Genomic DNA, 18,702 nt, shown 5'->3' with positions numbered 1-18,702 from the left:
CTGTTTGTTTGAAGTACTGTTGTACTTATAGACCAACAGCAGTGGTGTAAAGTACTTAAGTACTTAAGTAGTTTTGGGGGGTATCTGTACTTCACTATTTATATTTTGGACAACTTTTCCTTTTACTTCACTACATTCCTAAAGAAAATAATGTACTTTTTACTCTACACATTTTCCCTGACACCCAAAATTACTCGTTACATTTTGAATGCTTAGCAGGACAGGAAAATGTTCCAATTCATGCACTTATCAAGCGAACATCCCTGGTCATCCTTACTGCCTCTGATCTGGCAGACTCACAAAACACAAATGCTTCATTTGTAAATTATGTCTGAGCATTGGTGTGCCCCTGGCTTTCCGTAATTAAAAAAAATATATAAGGAATTTTAAATTATTCATACTTTTACTTTTGATACTTAAGTATATTTTAACAATTACATTTACTTTTGATACTTAAGTATATTTAAAACCAAATACTTTAGTAGTATTTTACTGGGTGACTTTCACTTTTACTTGAGCCATTTACTATTAAGGTATCTTTACTTTTACTCAAGTATGACAATGGCTACTTTTTCCACCGCTGACCAACAGCATAACCTTGGTGTGTGCATAGTTGAAGTTAGAAAAGAGAAAGTAGCTTCTTCTTCTTCTTTGGTATCATGGTGTTCGCACGTTTTGTTTGTGCATGCCGCCACCTACCGGCAGTGTGTGTTCGATCACGTTACATTTGTGATACAAAAGTTAAAAGGAAGGGGGGCAAAAATAAGAAATTGCACCACCAACCATCCCTACACCCATATAACACTATTTCATCAAAATAAAAAATAAATAAAAAACATCTTATAACTCTTCTGCGGTAAAATATCGTACACCCGTAGTTCTCAGCTGCCACCTACGTTCATGAAAAACCCACAACTGACACCATTCCACTACTTTGATCCTATCTGCTCCTGCACCATGCCAACGGCCGGGGAGGACGGGATACCACCAGTTAACACACCCTGTAACTCTTCTAAACGAGACAGTAGGTAGATCATATTTAACATTTGAAATTCCTCTTTTTCTTTCAGGCAATTCAATTGCACACTATTGATGACGTCAATATGAAGCGACTAGGGGCAAGACCCCTCCCCCACTATTGAAAACGTAAATATTACGCGACCACGGGCAAGAACCCCCCCACTCCCACTGATAACGTCAATATTAAGCGACTACGGGCAACCCCCCTCCCGACCCGTTATTGTCGCGCCTCGAAGGACTATCAAATAGAGCGATTTTGGAGACGATTTGTGGTTGTGGTGGTAAATAACCATGGCGGTACGGGTGCTCCGGTTGGTCCTCCCCTCGGGGACAGCCGTGTTCAAAATAGGGACAACTATTCAGACGGTAAGGTTGTAAAACGAATTGCCAAAATGCTCTCTCGCGCAACGAAGGGCATCAAGTTCACAAGCTTTGGTACAAGGACACCAGAACAACAATCCTAATGCTAACAGATGGGTGTTTTGTGTCTGTCAACAACTATTCTGCAATAATGTATTGTAAATAATTAACAGCTAGCTTCATTTAACTCAAACAAGATGTCTCGCTAGCTAGCTAAATTAATTAATTAGCTAACGTTTGCTAGATGCGCTCAGAAGGTTGCCTGGTGGACCAGCCATTACCGGTTGATTTTAGCCAGGACAGAAGCATGACATTCACATGCCCATTCTATTAACACTGAGTACAATTCAATATTTGATTTGTGAACTACTGTTCATTGATAAACATATATTCTGTATTTTAGGCTGGAATTCACACAAGCTCAGTAAGGAACCTGCGGTACGGTTGGTGGGCATATGCACTGGGCGAGAGGACAACTCCAAGGTTCAAGGAGAACAGCAAGATAATCTCCATTGATGGCAACCTGGCCTCAGGAAAGGGGGCGCTGGCCCAGAATCTGGCTGAAAAGCTGGGTAATGATCAGGCTGTTGTCAATGCAGTTATTGATGTGTAAACTACTTGTTTGTTAGACTTTATAAGTTGGGAGGTTAGAAGTTGATAACGCCAATCATTAACATTTTTATGACTCATTTAAAGTGCATATCAATGTGTTGTAGTTATGGTGTTCTTTGGTAGAACCAAATTTTTCTTTTTTGATGTCTGTAGGGATGCTGTACATGCCCGAGCCTGACACGCACTACTTGGACAAGATGACAGCGGAGAAGGCGCCTCTGCCAACCGCCTTTAATGGTAACTGCAGCCTGGAGAAGTTCTACAGAGACCCCAAGGCTGCTGACGGGAACTCCTACCGGCTGCAGGCATGGATGTACCTCGTGAGGCTTCTTCAGTGGTCAGACGCCATGGAACACCTGCTCACCACAGGTATGGCTGGTTGGCTAAGGAATGCGCTCACATATCACAAAAGAAATTACAGCAAAATTGTGTTAGGCTATTGGGGAAAAACAACAGACATTTAGCTCTTGACCTTATGTGTTTCTGTAGTTAAATTAATGCCTATTTCTATTCTAAATGTCTGTTTGCATTTAGATCTTAAACAAACATTCTATTCATGTTCTTGTCATAAACTTTCTCTCGCTCCAGGCCAAGGTGTGGTCTTAGAGCGCTCCCCCTACAGTGACATGGTGTTTGTGGAGGCCATGTTCAAACAGGGTTACATCAGAAAGCAGTGTAAGTACTGAAATCCCTATAACAAGGGTGGAACAGATCTGAATAGTCTTTTTGTATTGTTATGAATCAGATCTGGTTTCACACCAACTTGACAATGCCATGATATTGAAAGGTCATTAGTGTTTTCAATAAATAAACAGGGTGAAGAAGCGTTGCTGTATGTCACCATAAATAACATGGGGGCATTTTACATTGCTGAGGATGATGAATCTTGTATGTTCTGCAATGCAGGTGTTGACCACTACAATGAAATCAAAGGTATCAGTATCTGTGAGTTCCTTCCCCCCCATTTGGTCATCTATGTGGACATGCCAGCAGAAGAAGTGCAGAAGAAGCTGAAGGCATCAGGCAAGGTAGTGAGAAGAAAAATATCAGCCATACTATCCTCTTCTTGGCATGTCGTCTGTCTGTGTGAAAGACCATTCATACTATCCTCTTCTTGGCATGTCGTCTGTCTGTGTGAAAGACCATTCATACTATACTCTTCTTGGCATGTCGTCTGTCTGTGTGAAAGACCATTCATACTATCCTTTTCTCGGCATATTGTCTGTCTGTGTGAAAGACCATCCGTTATGTAGAACCTGTGGAATTTGACAGACGGTTTGAATGTGACTGAATGGGTTTTATTCAAACGATTTTGAGACCTGTCCAAAAAGTATAGTAAATTGTGTGAATGCATGGCCTGCTTCATGCTTTTCATATATTGATTTACACTTCAATCCAATCAGAGACCCACAACTTTGGAAAACTGATCTAAAGTATGAATCAAATCACACAAGTTGAAAATAGCCTAGGTTTTAAGCACTGATGACTTGTCGTTAACACTACTCTGAGACTCCGTATGTAACTTGATTTGCACCGGATTCCTCCAACCTTCCGTGATTATCTTTAAAGAGGGGATTATTGCTGGGGCCTCAATGCTAATAACTACCAGGCTTTGTGAGGCCCGACTGCCTGCCTGCCAAGTGTGAGAGGTGCTAAATAGGCAGCGCATGCTGGAAAGCCACAACTCATTTCTGTAATTGTGACTGATTACCAGAGGCATTTGGCAAATTTACAAATTCAAATTAAGAACATTATTCTCCATTTGCGACAGGCTGAGCATAGTTTTTTTCTGTTTCTGAAATAGATCATAACCACTGTAGAGACTTTGAGACAAGTTTAAAATGCTTTTAGTTTAAAGCCCCAACAGCATCATATGTTCAGGCTAGAGGTAGACCGATTATGATTTTTCAATACCGATACCGATTATTGGAGGACCAAAAAAAGCTGATGCCAATTTTTATATATATTTGTAATAATGACAATTGCAACAATACTGAATGAACAATGAACCCTTTTATTTTAACTTAATATAATACATACAATCTATTTAGTCTAAAATAAATAATGAAACATGTTCAATTTGGTTTAAATAATGCAAAAACACTGTTGGAGAAGAAAGTAAAAGTAAAAAGCCAACATTTAAGTTCCTTGCTCAGAACATGAGAACATATGAAAGCTGGTGGTTCAATATTCCCAGTTTTACTTCGTAGTTATTATAGGATTGTAGTAATTATAGGAATTATGACATGTCGACTATTTCTCTCTCTATACCATTTGTATTTCATTTACCTTTGACTATTGGATGTTCTTATAGGCACTTTAATATTGCCAGCCTAATCTCAGGAGTTGATAAGCTTGAAGTCATAAAAACAGCGCTGTGCTTTAAGCATTGCTAAAAGCTGCTCGCAAACGCAGTAAAGTGCTGTTTGAATGAATGCTTACGAGCCTGCTGTTGCCTACCACCGCTCAGTCAGACTCCTATATCAAATCATAGACTTAATTATAATAAACAAACAGAAATACGAGCCTTTGGTCATTAATATGGTCAGATCCGGTAGCTATCATTTCAAAAATAAAACATTTATTCTTTCAGTGAAATATGGAACCATTACGTATTTTGGCGAACAGGTGGCAACCCTAAGTCTAAATATTGCTGTTACATTGCACAACCTTCAATGTTATGTCATAATTATGTGACATTCTGTCAAATTAATTATGGTCTTTGTTAGGAAGAAACAAAGTTCACAACAAGCCAGGCGACCCAAACTGTTGCATATACCCTGACTCTGCTTGCACTGAACGCAAGAGAAGTGCATTTATTTTAACTAAATATGCAGGTTAAAAATATATATATACTTCTGTGTATTGATTTTAAGAAAGGCATTGATGTTTATGGTTAGGTACATTTGTGCAACGGATGTGCTTTTTTTCGCGAATGTGCTTTTGTTAAATCGTCTCCCGTTTGGCTAAGTTGAAGTAGGCTGTGCTTCGATGATAAATTAACAGGCACTGCATTGATTATATGCAACGCAGGTCAAGCTAGTTAACTACACATGGTTGATGATATTACTAGGTTAACTAGTGATTATGTGAAGATAAGTTTAATGCTAGCTAGCAACTTACCTTGGCACGTTGCAGCCACATGGTCCTTTTTGATGCTGCGTTCGGGTAACAGGTGGTCAGCCTGCCATGCGGTTTCCTCATGGAATGCAATGTAATCGTCCATAATCAGCGTCCAAAAAGGCAGATTACCGATTTGTTATGAAAACTTGAAATCGGCCCTAATTAATCGACCATGCCGATTAATCGGTCGACCTCTAGTTCAGGCATCAGTTTTAAAGTTGTTAAAAAAGCAATTGTTAGTGGACGAGTAGCATTTTGGCACAAAACCATCTGTTAACCTCCTGTAGGGTTTAAGTGGCCAATACAGGAATGAAATCAAACTGAAGCCTGGATAAGAATACAAGCGTGGTCCTTGGCATAGATCTGTATCCGTTCCCACTGAACCGTTTGATAGTGTGTGCCAAGAGTATTCTCAAGTTAGGCCTCATTACCTTTCTGCTCTACAAATCAGATCATTGAAGGTGAGAATGTGTTTCAACGGCCGTTCCAAACCGATCTTCTGCTTGTTGACCACTTTGGGTGTTCCACTTGTTAACTTCAATCCATTTAAGGCACTTACACTAAGCCAGTGAATTGTGTTGAATGTGGTGTAGTTATTTTAACTTTTCAAATAGCCTATTTACTAATGTGTGTTGTTCCTGTCTTTATTCATCTATCCTGTCTTACCCTCAGGATGTGCCCCTACCCTATCTGAAGAGCATTGAGGACGCATACAAGAAGACCTACCTTCCCAAAATAAGGTTGGTGGACTACAAAGCTGTCTATTGAAGGGAATACAATGCTCGATACCTCTGCGATGACCCCATGGATGGCTCATCATGCTGTTTAACATTTAACCTTTTTGAGAGAGTTTTTCTGTATTTCAGTGAGAATGCAGAATTGCTTGCTTATGATGCAACGCAGGCACAAGACATCGAGAGGGTAAGAAAATACAATGTGTGACTAGAGGCTAGGGATCTCCATCTTTCCCTTGTCAAGATGACTTGATGTGTATCTATACTGAACAAAAATATGAATGCAACAATTTCAATGATTTTACTGAGTTACAGTTCATATAAGGAAATCAGGCAATTTAAATAAATTTCAATAGGCCCTAATCTATGGATTTCACATTTCTGGTCTTGGACGCTGCCATGGGTGGGCTTGAAAAGGCATAGTCCCACCCACTTGGGAGCCATGCCCCACCATTCAGAATGAGTTTTTCCCCACAAAAGGGCTTTATTACAGACCGAGATACTCCTCACTTTCATCAGCTGTCGGGGTGGCTGGTCTCAGACAATCCCGAGGGTGAAGAAGCCGGATGTGGAGGTCCTGGGCTGGCGTGGTCTACGGTTGAGGGCAGTTGTATGTACTGCCAAATTCTATGAAACGACATTGGAGGCAGCTTATGGTAGAGGGATGAACATTCAATTCTCTGGCAACAGCTCTGGTGGACATTCCTGCAGTCAGCATACCAATTGCACACTCCCTGAACTTGAGACATCTGTGGCATTGTGTTTTGTGACAAAATTGCACATTTTAGTGGCCTTTTATTGTCCCCCGCACAAGTGTAATGATCATGCCATTTAATCAGCTCCTTATTATGCCACACCTGTCAGGTGGATGGATTATCTTGGCAAAGGCTAAATGCTCACTAACGGGGATGTAAACAAATTTGTGCACAGAATTTGAGAGAAATAAGCTTTTTGTGTGTATGGAACATTTCTGGGATCTCTTATTTCAGCTCATCAAACATGGGACCAACTCTACATATTGCGTTTTATATTTTTGTTCAGTAATAGATACATGGGCTCTGATACGATACAGGAACGATACGATTTGGTTTGATTTTAGAGGAATCAATCGATGCGATACGATTCGATGCACTAACATTTGTTGCATAAACACATTCATTTTTCCATTCTAAGTTAACATCTGCTTCTGATTGAGCTCATGAGCTGGGGCTTCTCTGAGCTGGATCTCTCTATGGTGTGTGTGTAGTCACCTGAGCTGAGCCATAAGGGAAGCTGGGTGTCTAACACTATCAGTTAGGGGGGTTTTGCTTTTTGTCCTCCACTACTTTTGCTCTGAAATCACCATCTTGCAGGACAGGCACACAGATGCAAGCAATTAGTTCATGATTTAGTGGCGTCATTCCTTACAAAGCTGTCCCACAACTTCACCACAATATTGCATCGGCACCGAAGTATGGCGATAATATCGTATCGTTGAGGTCCCTGGCAATTCCCAGCCTTATTACATTGGTTGTCACTCAATAATATAATATTGCGTGAGCCATTTTGCCTACATTTGAATGCTGAAGGTGACCTGCAGATGTGCCAGATCAGGAATAGGCCTACCTCTCGTTGGTCAGTGCACACGAAGCTGCGCACAGCGTGCAGATTGACTATGCTACAAATATTGCCTGGGGTTGTTCGGCATGGAAAATGACTTGTAGATCAATGGCTGCCAACATAATTACACGCTTAGTTTAACACTGAAGGAGAGGACACAGTTGTCACAAAATATGAGGAATTTTCCGAAGATAGAGAGAAGGTAATTTGAGCATTTAAAAATAAATATTTTTTGCGATACATAACATTTTAATCGATTTTTCTGAACAATGCATGCTATATTTGGATCGGTTTGGGTTTACACAGACTGATGTGTCTTAAACATTTGAAATGGGACCGATACGAAGCGCTACATCCCTATTAGAGACATGAGAACACAAACATACTGTTGATGTTATTTTATAGGCCTACCTTATAGGCCTACAAAATCCTATTGTCAAAATAGACTTACATTTTTTAGTTTTTCTCATCTACAGATTGCAGAAGACATTGAGGACTTGAAGTTCGAGAAAGGACCTTGGGTAGAACAGGATGACGTCACATTACACTACATGAGAATGCTGTAAGTAGAACCACTTCATTTGTTCCCTAGATGTGTAGCCCTGAAACGAAGTGTTGTCGCTACATTCCTGTCACATTTAGTACATGGGTAGGCCTATATAGTATATTTTGGAGCTCTTCTCATCAGCCTGCTGTTTTCCTGCCTCTCTCTCCCCAGGGTGGAAGACAAGATGAGGGTGGCAGACCTGACCCTTGTACCCAACTTCCTCCCTGAGGTCACCATCGGAGCTCACGAGTATGACGCAGGCTACTACGCCTTCAAATCGGTAAGGGAGAAAAGCACTCTACTTATCTTATGATATACGATAACCAGACTACTTCTCTTTTTTTTTAAACCTTTATTTAACTCAGCAAGTCAGTTAAGAACACATTCTTATTTATAATGATGGCCTACCGGGGAACAGTGGGTTAACTGTTCAGAACGACATAATTTTTCCTTGGCAGCTCAGGGATTCGATCCAGCAGCCTTTCGGTTACTGGCCCAATGCTCTAACCACTAGGCTACCTGCCGCCCCTCTAATGACGGTGTGGTGCTAGATCACCTGATATATCTACACTATGAGAGAAGTGGAGAATAATGAGATTGGACCTTAACCGTGCTGGAGAATAATGAGGTTGGACCTTAACCGTGCTGGAGAATAATGAGGTTGGACCTTAACCGTGCTGGAGAATAATGAGGTTGGACCTTAACCGTGCTGGAGAATAATGAGGTTGGGCCTTAACCGTGCTGGAGAATAATGAGGTTGGGCCTTAACCGTGCTGGAGAATAATGAGGTTGGGCCTTAACCGTGCTGGAGAATAATGAGGTTGGGCCTTAACCGTGCTGGAGAATAATGAGGTTGGGCCTTAACCGTGCTGGAGAATAATGAGGTTGGGCCTTAACCGTGCTGGAGAATAATGAGGTTGGGCCTTAACCGTGCTGGAGAATAATGAGGTTGGGCCTTAACCGTGCTGGATAATAATGAGGTTGGGCCTTAACCGTGCTGGATAATAATGAGGTTGGGCCTTAACCGTGCTGGATAATAATGAGGTTGGGCCTTAACCGTGCTGGATAATGAGGTTGGGCCTTAACCGTGCTGGATAATGAGGTTGGGCCTTAACCGTGCTGGATAATGAGGTTGGGCCTAAACACTACTCCTTTTCACCCTTTTTATTTGAGTTTTTTTTTTGTGTAGTATTTTCCTTCTCTCTCTCTTTTGGGTTGTGTCCATCCACAATATTTTTTCCTCCATCATAAACTGAAATATATAGAAGTGGAATATTCTCCAAGTCATTGGCATCATCATTGTTGCAAGAAAACATTCTGTTCTGACCTTTAAAGTTTATTGACTGGAGATGAGTTGTCTGGCTGCTGCTGTAAAGTGGGAGTATATAATGTGCTACGGGATCTTTTGGGCTGACATTTTGCATGGTGTGCATTATCATACTAGAACAAGTGGGAGGATAAGCTTGGGGTTATATGAACTATGGCGAGTTTAGGTTGTCTGTTTTCTCCTCCGTACTTCTATGTTGACAAAGTTCACTTCTGCTGAAGTGCAGGGTAAGATTCTGTAACAGAGCATGTAATGTGTTTGACAAAACTAGGAACCGATAGGGGCTTGTCTGGGGATTAATTTAGGTTTCGCCAGGTAAATAAAGTTGAGTTGAACCGCAGATGCCAAGAACTCAAAGTAAAATAAAACTTGAATGCCTATCCAATATTGATATTTGCAATCAAACACCACTTCTCCAATCTTGAATTGTATTTGAAGCTGTAAATAAATATCTTTATTTTTAGCTTCTTTGGCTGTCTGATAACAGTACTGGATAAGAGAAGCAGTTGTAGGACTCTGTTAACACGACTCTTTTTATTTCTCATACTCACAACACTAATGGTGTAGCGTGGCCTGGGTGACAGAGAGCGGCTTGGCTGTATCACATTAGCACTAACGTATCACATTAGCGGTAACGTATCACATTAGCGGTAACGTATCACATTAGCGGTAACGTATCACATTAGCGGTAACGTATCACATTAGCGGTAACGTATCACATTAGCACTAACTCCTAACGTGCTGTTTTCCAAGTCTCTGGGGTGATGGATTGCAATGTCTCCCCCAGTGACACAAACACTTTGCTTTACCATTAGTCTTTACTATCATCCCATGTCCAAGGGATAGATGAGTCTTGAGTGGCTAGTTCTTCAAAGTTTAAGGGAATAAGTAGGCCCGGCTCCTTAAATCATAGAACTCTTAAACCTGCCCAAGTGTCCTGTGGAATCTCCCTTGTCTCTTCTTACCCAAGCAATTCCCACAACTGTTTTTGGACTTATGATTATTGAAACCCCTTGCTTTGGCTTAGTTTTAATGATTTGTTTTGTAAAGTGTATGCTATGACTTTCCCTCTCCTTCAGAGTGTTTCAGAACATGTCAACTATTACCCAATTGATTTAATTCCATGCTCAGTATTAAAGGGATACTTGCTCAGTATTAAAGGGATTTTGGCAATGAGGCCCTTTATCTACTTTCAAACGAGTCTGATGAACTCATGGACACCATTTTTATGTATTTGCCTGTGGTTTGAAGGAAGTTGCTAACTAGTACTGGTGCAATTGCAAGCTAACGTTAGCTAACGCTAGTTAGCATTGGCTCGCAAAACTACCTCTAACTTCCTTCATACTGAACACAGAGACAAAAAAAAATGGTATCCACAAGTTTATCTGACTCTGGGGAAGTGGATAAAGGGCCTCATTGCCAAAATCCTGAAGTATCCCTTTTAAGTTGTTTAATTTTAGCCAACCTGTCTGTTTCTCACTTACGTTTTCTTGCTATATATTTTGCCAACTATTCCAGTTAATACAGCCCAGATGTGTTAGCATGCCTAATAGGCTATTTCCCCAGTCACTTCTCTCCATATAATTAAATTCACAAATGTTTCTTTTCTCTCCAAAAGCTCCCGGGAAAGAAGTATGCTGCAGGTTATAACGCAGATATTGGAGATAAGAACATCTGGCTGAAGTGAAGGCGTGGACCTGACTACTCTGGAGCTGATTGGTGTAGATGAATGTTTCCTTCCTCATTCCCTCCCTCATGCACCTGCTCACCCCTCCCTATGGGCAGAGAAGTCTAAATATGGGCTCATCCATTTGATCCGATCAGCAACATTCTCTTCTGTCTATGTATCAATGAGAAATTGTACGCATTAAAAACTTTAAAAAAATTCTAAACTTTTCAAAATGGCAATGTTCCTTCATGTTTAAAATATGCATCTAGCTTTTTCAAGAAAGATAATAGCAATTGGGATGAAAGAGGAGATATTTCAGCTCATCCTAAATCATATTACTGACGTTTATTCAGGAAACTTTCAAGTTTGCTGTCCCAGTTTAAGCGACTTGCATCATTATAATGTGTCCTTTTAGTCTTTTCTTTAGCAGATGCTTCAGTGACTGAGTCAGTGCATATTGAGGTGTTACAACCCCATAGGGGCTCTGGAAGCAGGTAGCCAATTCGACAGGACTTCACAGTGTGCCTGTTGTACCGAACGTGTCTGTTGTACTGAAGTGGCTCACAAACCAATTGGCTTCCAGCTGTTCTATAGCAGCATATCAGACACAATGCATTTATAAATAACGTGTATAAAATCTGCCTCGGCAGTTATGATACGTGCCTTAAGGACAACATATACTTGTGCTTGCATTTCATGAATGGGAAGGATTGTGTTTCATTCAGATGATGGTTCAGGTGCTGCTCATTTCAGTCTCGTGGTATTGTTAGGTTCTTAAACAGAGTAAAAACTCACGGACGATTAGTAAAGCTCAAACCAAGTTTATTCACACACTGGGTCATACAGCTGCATACGACAAAGACCTGGTTCCACCAGCACACCATACCCCAATATTGGTGAAGTATCCTCCTTTCCTCTAAACATGACATCTTTATTGCTAGGCAGAACTTTAGTGATATCTGTTCTTCCTCACTTTATCTGACCTGACCTCAGCCCCAAATTCCTCACTTCTCCCAATAGGATCCCTGATGTCTACCGATAACATATTCTGACAGAATGTAAATGTTCTACATTCCCCTCGCTCCCTCAGTGACATGAATAGGGATACTTCATATTTTCAAGTTTAGAACTCATCAGTGTGGATCAGATATGGGGATTATCCAGAGGGCTTGACATGGTCAAATTGACTCAGCCAAAAACATATCTAAGTTCAGATGTATTGAACCAGAACATCAATTGTTATTTCTGGTTGTTTATCAAAGTTAGCTGGCTAAATAATTCATCCTGAGATATAGTATACCCCTCTGTTGTTCAGGTAAAAAAAAACAAGAACAATTCCTCTCTTTTCACAGATTGACTTTAAGAGCCTGATTGCTTTTAATTTACCACCAGCTGACTCTTCAGCATTTACTCCCCCCTATCTCTCTCTCTCACACACACACACCCAGCAGCATTTACACACCTACGCCACTGTAGCTCAGTGCAGACAGACGACAGGGAGCTGTTACTCTCTGACAGAGAGGAGCAGAGCCGTAGGCTGGGGAAATTCGACGCGCTCCTCTACCAAAGTGTTAATTGAACACATGACATTAAGAACGATTAAAGGATCCCTTGTCGACCTCACCTTAAAAGTGTCACTGTGAGTTAGTGAAGCTCTGCTGCTCTTTCCTGTGCAAATGGTTCTAGCAGGTGAAACATTTCAATGAACAAATGCCTCTCTCCCTTGAGTCCATTTTCACATGGGCCCCTTTGAAATCAATCGACAGTAGGCTAGTGATTTTCACAGCTCATGAGAGAAGCAAGAGTTGGGTAATTGCCATTATAAAATGAGTCTCATGACTTGTTATAGGATGTCACGGTCACAGTTGAAATCCGTTTTACAGAACTCTCTTATGGCGGCTCAGACGGATCATTTTACAAAGCTAGACACCAACCATGTGCAAGAATTGGAAAACACATTCAAAAGGGCAACTGGAGGACGAAGAGTAAGCTGCATCATGACTATAAAAAAGAAGTTAAACTTCTAGAAGGTTATGGCCTACTTCTTCAGTACAGTTTATCCGGGGCTATAAACCATTCAGCTGAAAATATATTTCATTAAGTCCAACTCTGAAAACTGAGCAGCACAGTTAATGTGGTAGTTCAGTTTGATCGTTTTGCCATATGATGCCATCTTCGGCCAGTCTGGACTCTGGAGTCAGTTTTTGTTCCCACTGGCTCGGTTGTCTAGGCCTGAACACACTGACCAAATCTCTAGAAATCGCTCTGGCTCTGCGAGAGAAGCAGTGAAAATGTCTCTTTATTTTGTCAGCTGGAGGAGCTAGTGTCTCGTAGCTCTCATCAACTCCTGATTGCCAGTACTGATACACAAAGGAGGCTGTGGGCCAGTGAGACAAGGGGAAGTTTCCAATTACGCACATCCTGCTGATAGATCCCAATAGCTATCTTGGGTCTTGGACTTCATATGATACTTTCTCCCAATTGAATTAGTGTAATCGACAGTTTGAATAGAAGAAAACAACGTTTCTTGGTCCAATGCTAAAATGCACTCTGGTTTCAATGGTTTCTATTTCAAAGTTTTCTTATGTCAGTAATTTCTTTGGATTTGTGAAACATGGAACTGCATTTTTCAAGTTTTTCTCGTCTTTTCAATGTCTTTGTCAGTTGACTGCGAGGGAGATGTAGGATTATGAAGCACAAACCAGATGAGGTGCTGTGGCCTCAGTAGAGATGGTTTGCAGTTGCACCGTAGGAGAGGAGGCTCAGTTTCAAAAGGGGGCACTATTGTGCCATGGCAACAGTACACTGTCTGTCTTTGATATGCATACTGTGGTGTGTCGTTTTTAGTCTCCGTGCTTTTGTCCTGGGTGCAGTTGATGTCAAGAAGCTTCTATTATGACATCAGTATTTTAAGAATATACATTTTTAATATCCTCAGAGGGACTTATCCAGCAGTTGTTGTTGGAGGTTCTTCAGTCTTTGATTTGAGAGAATATTCAGGATGCTAATATGTAATATAAATACTAATATGCCTGCTCCCAGTAAAAGTTGCTATTATAGCAGAGGCATATGATATTATCAGAAACTACAAATTGGTAATTAATGTAATAAACAATGCAATTAATTGAAAATTAATACAACATTGATTTAATTAACATCTGCCCAGAGCACTTAAATAAACAATATTTTCCATGATCATCCATCAACGCTCTTTAAAAAGCAAAATCATGCCGATAAATCAATGTTGGTGTTGTAGTTTAAGGATAAATACTACTTTCTTGGGCTCCACCAACGTGATTCTTCTGAATGGACTAAAATCTGTTAGTTGTGTAAGCCAGAATGAGTCAGTCATAATGCATGCACAAGCTTTACATCACAGCTGATATCAAACACCCAACAGATTTGTGCTCCCCCTCATTTAAAACAGCAGTCACACACAGCTCTAGAAATAACCCGATAAACCAGTCACATTGACAGTCTACGTCAACCTCAAGGAAATGTATTCGCCTGAGACCCCATATTCCTTCACTTCCAATTTGGATCCAAACAGACTCTATAGTATGTCTACAGTGCATTCGGAAAGTATTCAAACCCCTAGACTTTTACAAATTTTGTTACATTACAGCCTTTTTCAAAAATTCATTGAATTGTTTGTTTTCCTCATCAATCTACACACAATACCCCAATAATGACAAAGCAAAAACAGTTCTTTGTTGAAGCACCTTTGGCAGTGATTACAGCCTTGAGTCTTCTTGGTTATGACGCTACAAGCTTTGCACACCTGTATTTGGGGAGTTTCTCCCATTCTTCTCTGCAGATCCTCTCAAGCGCTGTCAGGTTGGATGGGGAGCATTGCTGCACAGCTATTTTCAGGTCTCTCCGGGCTCTGGCTGGGCCACGCAAGGACATTCAGAGACTTGTCCTGAAGCCATTCCTGCATTGTCTTGGCTGTGTGCTAAGGATCTCTCTGTACTTTGCTCCGTTCGTCTTTCCCTTGATCCTAACTAGCCTACCAGTTCCTGCCTTTGAAAAACATCCCCACAGCATGATGCTGCCACCACCATGCTTTACTGTAGGGATGGTGCCAGGTTTCCTCCAGACGTGACGCTTGGCATTCAGTCCAAAAAGTAAAATCTTACTTTCATCAGACTAGAGAATTTTGTTTCTCATGACCTGAGAGTCCTTTAAGTGCCTTTTGGCAAACTCCAAGCGGGCTGTCATGTGCCTTTTACTGAGAAGTGGCTTTAGTCTGACCACTCTACCATAAAGGCCTGATTGGTGGAGTGGAAGGTAACTGAATGATCACCAATAGGACAAGGGGAAGGGAACCGAGTGATCACCTCTAGGACAAGGGGAAGGGAACTGAGCGATCACCTCTAGGAGAGGGAGAAGGGAACTGAGTGATCACCTCTAGGAGAGGGAGAAGGGAACTGAGTGATCACCTCTAGGAGAGGGAGAAGGGAACTGAGCGATCACCTCTGGGAGAGGGAGAAGGGAACTGAGCGATCACCTCTAGGAGAGGGAGAAGGGAACTGAGCGATCACCTCTGGGAGAGGGAGAAGGGAACCGAGTGATCACCTCTAGGACAAGGGGAAGGGAACTGAGCGATCACCTCTGGGAGAGGGAGAAGGGAACTGAGCGATCACCTCTGGGAGAGGGAGAAGGGAACTGAGCGATCACCTCTAGGAGAGGGAGAAGGGAACCGAGTGATCACCTCTAGGACAAGGGGAAGGGAACTGAGCGATCACCTCTGGGAGAGGGAGAAGGGAACTGAGCGATCACCTCTAGGAGAGGGAGAAGGGAACTGAGTGATCACCTCTAGGAGAAGGAGAAGGGAACTGAGTGATCACCTCTAGGAGAGGGAGAAGGGAACTGAGTGATCACCTCTAGGAGAGGGAGAAGGGAACTGAGTGATCACCTCTAGGAGAGAGAGAAGGGAACTGAATGATCACCAATAGGACAAGGGGAAGGGAACTGAGCGATCACCTCTGGGAGAGGGAGAAGGGAACTGAGCGATCACCTCTAGGAGAGGGAGAAGGGAACTGAGCAATCACCTCTGGGAGAGGGAGAAGGGAACTGAGTGATCACCTCTAGGAGAAGGAGAAGGGAACTGAGTGATCACCTCTAGGAGAGGGAGAAGGGAACTGAGTGATCACCTCTAGGAGAGGGAGAAGGGAACCGAGTGATCACCTCTAGGAGAGGGAGAAGGGAACTGAATGATCACCAATAGGACAAGGGGAAGGGAACTGAGCGATCACCTCTAGGAGAGGGAGAAGGGAACTGAGCAATCACCTCTGGGAGAGGGAGAAGGGAACTGAGTGATCACCTCTAGGAGAGGGAGAAGGGAACTGAGCGATCACCTCTAGGACAAGGGGATTGGAACTGAGCGATCACCTCTAGGAAGGGGTTCTGAAGACAGAGGACAAGGTAGATGCAGGTCACCAGGGGTTGGAGAACATAATGAGCAGATCAAAGCATCTGACACAGCAGGGTAGCAGGGTAGCAGGGTGTCAGAAGAACAGTGTAGCAGGGTGTCAGAGGAACAGGGTAGCAGGGTGTCAGAGGAACAGGGTATCAGGGTGTCAGAGGAACAGTGTAACAGGGTGTCAGAGGAACAGGGTGGCAGGTTATCAGGGTGTCAGAGGAACAGGGTAGAAGGGTAGCAGTGTAGTAGGGTGGCAGAGGAACAGTGTAGCAGGGTAGCAGGGTGTCAGAGAACAGTGTAGCAGCGTAGCACGATAGCAGGGTGTCAGAGGAACAGTGTAGCAGGGTAGCACGATAGCAGGGTGTCAGAGGAACAGTGTAGCAGGGTAGCACGGTAGAAGGGTGTCAGAGGAACAGTAAGCAGGGTAGCACGATAGCAGGGTGTCAGAGGAACAGTGTAGCAGGGTAGCACGGTAGAAGGGTGTCAGAGGAACAGTGTAGCAGGGTAGCACGATAGCAGGGTGTCAGAGGAACAGTGTAGCAGGGTAGAACGGTAGCAGGGTGTCAGAGGAACAGTAAGCAGGGTAGAACGATAGCAGGGTGTCAGAGGAACAGTGTAGCAGGGTAGCATGGTAGCAGGGTGTCAGAGGAACAGTGTAGCAGGGTCGCACGATAGCAGGGTGTCAGAGGAACAGTGTAGCAGGGTAGAACAGTAGTAGGGTGTCAGAGGAACAGTGTATCATGGTAGAAAGGTAGCAGGGTGTCAGAGGAACAGTGTAGCAGGGTAACACGGTAGCAGGGTGTCAGAGAAACAGTGTATCATGGTACCAAGGTAGAAGAGTGTCAGAGTAACAGTGGAGCAGGGTAGCACGATAGCAGGGTGTCAGAGGAACAGTGTAGCAAGGTAGAACGGTAGTAGGGTGTCAGAGGCACAGTGTAGCAGCCAAAGAACCCTTTAGGAACCCTTTTTTCTAAGAGTGTAACAGCAGCAGGTAGGATATAGTCTCCACAGCTTCTATCCACTGAGCCTGGGGGATTTCCCTGGCTACCCAGTGTAGCAGGGTGTCAGAGGAGCAGGGTAGAGGTTTAGCAGTGTAGAAGTGTAGCAGGGTGTCAGAGGAACAGTGTAGCAGGGTAGAAGTGTAGTAGGGTGTCAGAGGAACAGAGGAGCAGTGTAGCAGGGTAGCAGTGTAACAGGGTGTAAGAGGAGCAGTGTAACAGGGTAGCAGGGTAACACGGTAGAAAGATGTCAGAGGAACAGTGTAACAGGGTACCAGTGTAGCAGGGTATCAGAGGAACAGTGTAGCAGGGTAGCAGGGTGTCAGAGGAGCAGTGTAACTGGGTGTCAAAGGTGCAGTACAGCTTAAATGTGAATGAGATCGACAGATGCCACCGCCGGGGCGGAGGACATGGGAGGTCTCAATGACAAGTCAATCATGAACCTTACACATTTCAAATGACATGCTCCCTCCACCTTTTACAGCCCCTCCTGCACTGATCGTTAGGGAAACGTCATCATTCAGGCTGGTTCTACTATATAAAGACTTGAAGAGAAGATTTACTCAACGCTTGTGGGTAGCACACATTGGCATACATGCACAGATCATCTTCTGAGAAGAGCTATTGTATATTCAGAGCCAGTTATTATTAGTAGCTATTTCTTTGAAATATGAGCAAAACATATTTGCTCATGAAGCAAAACAGGCTTAGTTATTCAATATTATCTACAAATCTCACTGTAGAGACAGTTCTATTTTATTGTTCCCTGTGTTTCACTTGTTTCGCACATCATTTCATCACATTGTATGTTTCCCCGGAGTATGGCAATGCTGACATATTTCATGTTTAATCGTGCTTGAAAATGTTCATGTACCAAAGGCTTCTCTCAGTCATTCACTGAAATTTTTATTTTGTTTTGATTCGATTTTGATTTTAATTGCATGGAATGGGATTGAAAGGTGACCATTTTAACGCCTATCTGCTCAATGTAAAAGAACGTCCAAACAAGAACTTATTTGTCTCCAACCTGATTCTTTACTTGTTTCAGACCTACACTCTTAGGGAAAAAAAGGTGCTATCTAGAACCTAAAAGGGTTATATGGCTGTCACAATAGTAGAACCCTTTGAAGAACCCTTCTTGGTTCCAGGTAGAACCCTTTTGGTTCCAAGTAGAACCGCTTTGGGTTCCATGTAGAACGCTTTCCACAGAGGGAAAGAAGAACCCTTCAGGAACCCTTTTTTCTAAGAGTGTAAACTTATTTTGTCTTCCTGTCCTTATCACAGCAGC

At 42.5% G+C, this 18,702-nt stretch overlaps 1 protein-coding gene across 1 annotated transcript; it reads left to right on the top strand.

Annotated features, from left to right (window-relative positions):
• Positions 1-1,154: 1,154 nt before the first annotated feature.
• Positions 1,155-11,214, top strand: LOC106582434 (NADH dehydrogenase [ubiquinone] 1 alpha subcomplex subunit 10, mitochondrial). Its single transcript, XM_014165542.3, has 10 exons — positions 1,155-1,386; positions 1,784-1,952; positions 2,146-2,361; positions 2,581-2,667; positions 2,899-3,020; positions 5,788-5,855; positions 5,982-6,036; positions 7,925-8,010; positions 8,167-8,275; positions 10,941-11,214. Exons 1-10 carry the CDS (start codon positions 1,312-1,314, stop codon positions 11,007-11,009), a joined length of 1,056 nt encoding a protein of 351 aa, XP_014021017.1. The 5' UTR covers positions 1,155-1,311; the 3' UTR covers positions 11,010-11,214.
• The last annotated feature ends 7,488 nt before the right edge of the window (positions 11,215-18,702 follow it).

This window comes from Salmo salar, chromosome 21 (genome assembly GCF_965601325.2).
Source record: "Salmo salar chromosome 21, fSalSal1, whole genome shotgun sequence".
Lineage (NCBI taxonomy): Eukaryota > Metazoa > Chordata > Actinopteri > Salmoniformes > Salmonidae > Salmo > Salmo salar.
This window is presented reverse-complemented; position numbering and strand designations above follow the sequence as displayed.